Consider the following 6,857-nt stretch of genomic DNA (forward strand, 5'->3'; position numbering starts at 1 on the left):
AAACAGTGTTCAGGATACGGCTCAGGATATTGAGCTGTATCTATGATCAAACGATGAGCAAAAAGTAAAGGGGTTGACACGAGATGTACGAGGAAAGCCCTTGATCAATCTAGATCGCCGGCACAAAACCTCGGGAGCTGACAATCGCAGCTGCCTAGTTCTTCTTATTACTTCAAACTTCAGGATACAGTGCAGGATATTGACCAGATCGCTAAGTGTTACAATGATTTGTGTGAGAGTACAGGTTGCGAGAGAACAAGTGTGTAAGTGTAGTGAGTGTAGCTGTGATGTCCTATTCGATCCGGTATACCCACCTATTTATAGTAATCAAATACAAACTGAAATTCCTACAAATATGGGATGCTTCTGAATATTCCATTGTTAACGTTGTAGTCTGGGTAATGTGGCTTCAACGTCTTCATTTGAACGACTTGGACCGAGTCTCTTGGAGAAAGAGTCTTTGTGAACGTTGGGCACCTGCACACGTACTCCTGCACTCAACACGTTAGTAATCCTGAGGATACTATTCAGGATATTATAGACATCCTGAATGAGCATCTCGGATATAAGCAGATATCATTTATTCAAGATATAACCCAAGATATTTCCCAGGATATGAGGAGCTCAGAATTTTACCCATAACAATTGTCCCCAAAAATGTTGCCGTTAAGGATCCTGAGTCCTAACGGTTACATTTTTTTCACAATAACCGAGGCAATTAAGAGATAGGACTTGATGTGACCGCTTATAACCGTTCAGCCTATTTCTACTCATTACTCCCCTATATCTTCTCTCGTTCACCCCATTTAATCTTTATCAAGAAGAAAAAGGTAAAACCCTTCTCTCTCTCTCCTTACTTCTTTCCTCTATACTATTCCGGTAAAGATATGGCGAGACAGACAAGGTCAAGCTCCGGTGACTCCGCTCCTTCGTTTATTCACCAAAATATTCTCCAGGATCCGAAGAAGGAAATATGCACCTTTGACAGCGCACATCTGTCGGCTCTTAAAACCTCCGGCATCTTCCCGAAAGGGACGGTGTTCCGGCCATTTGATCGGGAAATCCGATCAGACATGGTTTCCGACGAATGGATATGCTTCAACGCTTTTCCTTTTACCTTGGGGTTACAGTTTCCATTTCCCGATTTCATCACCGAGTTCTTCGATACCACAAAAATCTGTTTCAGTTAAACAATGCCAATGCTATGGCGAGTCCTGCTCGTTCTTGATCAAATCAAGAACAACCATATTCCTGACCTTTCCGTTCATGACCTCCCCTTAGCATATCGTCTTAGATGCCATGGTTCCTGCCGTTTTTTGTTCTACTCTACCTCCAGCGACCCACTGGTACTTCGTGCCACCAGGAATGAGGAGGAATGGAAGTCCAAGTTTTTCTTTGTAAAAAGAGACTCAATCCCTGGTGGAACGGAATATCCAGTGCAGTGTTTGAGAAAGGGTAGGATTTAGGGCTTTAGGATGATCCTGTTTTGTATCTTGTTTGATATCCTGAACTGATCAACTTTCTTTTTACTGTTTTGTTTGCAGCCGATTTTAGGAAGCTAGCACCTCCTCTTGCAGATTCACAGAAAAGGATTGACGCTATCAGACTCCTTCCTGAAGCTGAAAGAAGTTTTAACCTGTCTCCACCAACTCCAAGCCCTCTTTCCAGTGTTAACATGTCTGGTAAGGATCCTGCTCAATATCCTGCATACATGTTCTTATTTGAAATATCTTAGGAAAGAATTTTTACTCCCTGTTGTGCAGACTCCAGCAAAGTTCCGATCCTCCTTGACCTTGACGAGCTTGACAGTTATCCTACTCCTGTCATGGTCAAGAAAGAGACACCTGCTGCTACCAGCTCCAAGCCACTGCCGGCCCCCAAGGCTAACCCTAGGACCCGTGCTTCCACAGCAAAGAAGAGGAAGGGCTCTGAAATCAGTGCCCCAGGCTCCGAGGGGTTCTCCTATGATGAACTCAGCTTCTCCGACTCCTTAGAGCCCATGACATCCTTCCTCAACAAGGTAGTATCCTGCTACATATCCTGCATATATATCCTGAAAGGATATCCTGATTAAAATATTCTGACCCATACCTGAATTTGATGTGCAGGGCCTTCAGCATCTGCTCCACCTGTACAACGATGCCTGCGGTACTGTTGCACTCCACGAAGCCAGGATCAAACAGCTCGAAAGCACAGTTGCTGACCAAGGCGCCATCGCTGAAGCAAAGTCCCGGCATTACGAGAGCTTAATGAAGAAAGTTACCCAAGAGGCTGAGCTCAAACTTGCCACCGCAGAAATGGATCACGAGCAGGCCATGGTTTCTTTCCGAGAAGGGATTAAGGCCTTCGCCATCGTCTCCTTGCTACAAGCCCGCATTAAGATGGCCTATGAGGCCAAGGAGACAGGCCTCGTGTGCCCAGCTTGGCCGGCGGACTCTTGGGTGGCCAAACTGAAGGAGCTTGGAGGGAAAGCTGTGCCACTCCCTACAGAAGCCGGTGAATCCTCCTAGTCAGCAGAGGTGGTGGATCAGGCTGGAGACAAGAAGGATGCTGGAGCAGATGCTGGTGAGGATGCTGGGCATGATGCTGGTGCTGATAAGCCAGAGAAGGTTGGAGAGGATGCCGCTGTGTGAGGGCATCTGAGTGGGCGATGATGGATATTGATGCTTAGGCCGAAGCCCACTTTTTTAGATTTGATGGTTGTGGTCCCTTGAACAATTTACTTTTCTTGTCTTTGAAACAATTTACTTTCCTGCATTTAGATAGTATGATGACCAAAGGTGGAGGGATCCTGAGTTTCAGGACGAAGCCCTTGGTTATCAGTTAGTATAGTTTATTTTGAATACTTTTAACAAGTGAAGGTGGAGGTATCTTGGGTTCCAAGACGAAGCCTTCATTTGTTAAGTAAATATGTTGAAAAACTAATTATGCTTTTGGTGGACGGGTCTCGGTTTGAGACAAAGCCAAAAGCATAATCTTTTGCCAAGTTAATAATATAACCCTTTTTTGACTTTACTCCTTTCATTACGTGAATCTTATTTATGAAAATTGTTTTGTTTGAGAATTCTTAGAAATATTATGGGAACATCATCTAGGAATATCCTGACAAGTATCTTAAGAGATATCCTGGTCAGGATATCATTATATAACTTAGGAAATGTAAATCTTCTGAGAAAAGGAAAGATCATACCATAGATTCCCAAAGAGTCAATTCCAATTTTTCACCATAGGAATGTCCCCAGTTCATACTTATAAACTTGGATCCGACCTTGGAATAGTATAATGTCCCCTGTTATAACACAAAAATGCAAATGTATTCATGGTTTGGCTTGAACAAATTCCAAACACCTCGAGGCAAACACCTTGTTATCCTGAAATGAATCCTCAACATACTGGGGCAAACCCTTAATATTCTGGGGATAAACCCTGAGTTTCATGCGCTACAGGCGAGAGTGTATAAACTCCAAATCTTAGAAAGGTGAAAACCTTTAAACCTTAGAGAGTATGAAAATACCCTTTCGTGAGAGAGGGTGATCAATCCTCATATACCTTCAGGATCCAGGATATAGCCAACAGTAACGAAATTGTCAGCCACTTTTACATGAACTGGTCCCGCTACCTTGAACTATACCTAGATAACTTGCGCTCCAGGCGAGGTGTTTAAACCCAATTCGAAAGAAAGGTGAATACCTTTAAACCTTTGAAGGGATTGAGACCCCTTAAACTTGAGAGAGGGGGCCAATCCTCTAGTCTTCCGATTCGTCCCAAGTGCAAATCCTGGAGCTATATCCTGGAGCATATGCTGCAAAACAATTACAAACTAAGGTGGGTGTTAGCCTGGCTAACACCCCTCCGATGCTTAAGTCAGTATTGGGTTCAAGATAATGCATAAATATACTTAAAAAAATACAGAGTACATACCATTAGGATAGAAACTAAATTCTACTCTTACTTGAAATAGAGCTTTAAGTGTATTGCATTCCAGGATCTTGGTAGCATATCCCCTTTCATATCCTTGAGTCTATATGCTCCTTTCCCTGCTTCTGATTCAACCTCGTATGGTCCTTCCCATTTTGGAGCTAGCTTGCCGTCGGCAGGATTAGTAGTATTCTGAAAAGCCTTTCTTAACACCCAATCACCAACTCGAAATCTTCTAGTCCTTATATTCTTGTTATATGCCCTGGATATTCTTTGTTGATACGCTGCCATCCTTAACCTTGCTGCATCCCTTTTTTCATCTATAGTATCCAAATCTTGACATAAATCCTTAGGATTCCGTTCAGGATCCTGTAGGATAGATCTCGCAGTAGGTATCGTCATTTCCATTGGAATCATTGCTTCTGCTCCAAACACTAAGGAAAATGGGGTCTGGCCTGTGGCATTCTTTACCGTCGTTCTATCAGCCCACAAAACAAAGGGTAATTCTTCTGCCCATCTTCCTTTCTTGGCCCCTAATCTTTTCTTCAAGTTGTTGACGATTATCTTGTTTGAGGATTCTGCTTGTCCATTCGCTTGAGGATGTACTGGGGTGGATGTTACCATTTTGATTCCCCAACTCTTGCAAAAGTCAGTGGTCCTCTTGCTTATAAACTGGGACCCATTATCACAGACGATTTCGGCCGGTACCCCAAACCTGGTGAGGATATTCCTCTTTATGAAGGATACCACTTCTTGGTCTCTAACTTGGACAAATGCTTCAGCCTCAACCCACTTAGAGAAATAATCCGTCATTGCTAGCATAAAGACTTTTCCTCCCGGAGCTTTTGGTAACTTTCCTACTATATCCATCCCCCATTTCATGAACGGCCAAGGGGATGCTATAGGATATAGTGGTTCAGCTGGTTGATGTAGTATGTTACTATGCCTTTGACATGCATCACATCTTCGAGCATATTCTGCAGCATCTTTCCTCATCGTTGGCCAATAATATCCTGTCCTTAATACTTTGGAGAACAATGACCTGCCCCCAGTATGGTTACCACAATCCCCTTCATGTATATCCTGAAGTACCTCTTTGGCTTCAGGATCCTCCAAGCACCTCAAATATGGTCCTGCAAGAGATTTCTTGTACAAAACATTATTTATAATAGTGAATCGGGATACCTTCATCCTAAATGCCTTAGGATTTTCATCTTCGGGGATATGTCCTTCTTTGAGATATCTGATGATTGAAGTCGTCCAGGATGTAGAATTCTTCTCAGGATACTCTACTCCAGGATCCTGAATACCTGCTACTTCTTTATCCCGAGGATCCGTTGCAGGATACAAGATATGTAATATTGGTATTTGGGTCCCATCTAGTATCCTGATTGATGATCCCAGGTTTGCCAAGGCACCTGCCTCAGCATTATCCTCCCTTGGTACCTGTTCAAGTGTAAAAACATCGAAATATCCTGCTAATTTTTTAAGAATACCAAGGTATTCAATTAATTTTTCACCCTTGACTGCATAGGATCCGTTAAAATGATTAGTAATCAACAAAGAATCAACATATACTTGCAAATTCTTAATACTCATTTTCTTAGCCAATTCTAATCCTGCAATCAAAGCCTCATACTCTGTTTCGTTATTGGTAGCAGGGAATTCACACCTAATAGCCTAGGGTAATATGTCCCCCTGTGGCGATTTTAGTAGTATACCTGTTAGGGCAGGATTTTAATGACCAATGATCCTTACATGATATCCTAACGAGTGATCCTTGTTTCTTTGGCAGATAGAGATCCTCAGAAGAGCTTCAGAATCAGGATCATGGATCATCCTAAGGATCCTCATACTAATGATTGTTCTCTTTGAATTTAATGTTATTTTGCAGGAATTACGAGTTGGACCTGGTCTTGGCAACGTTATTAAGGAATCTTTCACGTAAATCTCGCACATACACCGCCGGAAATAGACGTTGTGGAGAATAAGGAAACTCAGCACAATTTACGGGCAATTAGTTAGGCTAAATTTACTTCTATTTCTAAAGGGGTAACGAGATAGTAGTTAGGTGACTTGCCTAAAATTCGACCACACACGCTTATATAAATTGCACTCTTGAGCATTCGAAAGACACAACACACTTCTTACACACTCTAGCATACTACACCATAGTGATCCTTGTACCTAGCTCGTTACCATCCAAAGTTGTAAACATTGTTTATTATATTGAAGTTTGGTGATCGGTAGTTTCCATCACCCGAGGTTTTTTATGCCGGAGATCATTCATTGATCAAGGGCTTTTTCCTCGTATAAATCCTTGTGTCACTTGTGCAATTTTCATTTAAGTGATCCTTATCTTTGTTCATCATACCAAGCATCATTCCCCATTTACAAAGAGTTTGGTTGCATTATCCTTGTGTGATTTTTGACCAAAACAGTTTGGCGCCCACCGTGGGGCAATTGGTGCTTCATTCATAAGAAAGTTTTTCTGTTGGTGATCATTCCGGAGTGTTGCATGGCTTCATCGTTGAAGAATACCTCCACCGCGATGTCTGCAGTCAATTCATCTAAGGGCGTTCCACCTTTGCCTCCACCACCAGCTGGATCTCAGAAAAATGCTGAGAAGAGACCAACTCCTATTTTCTCTAAACCTTCATCTTCTTCTGCTCTAACTTCTTCTGCTCCCAGTACTAGTGATATATTTACTTTGATTTTGCAGATGAGGGATCGTATGCAGCAGCAGGATGAAACTAATGACAGGATCCTCAAGGAAATCGGAGATCTCAAAAGGCAAAAGAAAACAGCAGAGGATCATTCCCCACTGATGCCCAAATCTTTGAATTTTGATACTCCGATGATTACTTCTCAGCCATCAGAGGTCCCAGACATTCAACATATGGGTGGACCAAAAGGAGTACACTTCGGCTCAGCAACAG

General features: G+C 42.5%; 1 protein-coding gene across 1 annotated transcript; it reads left to right on the plus strand.

Moving 5' to 3' along the window:
• Positions 1-1,806: 1,806 nt before the first annotated feature.
• On the plus strand, positions 1,807-2,510 carry LOC118492099. Its single transcript, XM_035989883.1, has 2 exons — positions 1,807-2,020; positions 2,109-2,510. Exons 1-2 carry the CDS (start codon positions 1,826-1,828, stop codon positions 2,508-2,510), a joined length of 597 nt encoding a protein of 198 aa, XP_035845776.1. The 5' UTR covers positions 1,807-1,825.
• Positions 2,511-6,857: the final 4,347 nt, after the last annotated feature.

Source organism: Helianthus annuus, chromosome 5 (assembly GCF_002127325.2).
Source record: "Helianthus annuus cultivar XRQ/B chromosome 5, HanXRQr2.0-SUNRISE, whole genome shotgun sequence".
NCBI classification, from domain to species: domain Eukaryota; kingdom Viridiplantae; phylum Streptophyta; class Magnoliopsida; order Asterales; family Asteraceae; genus Helianthus; species Helianthus annuus.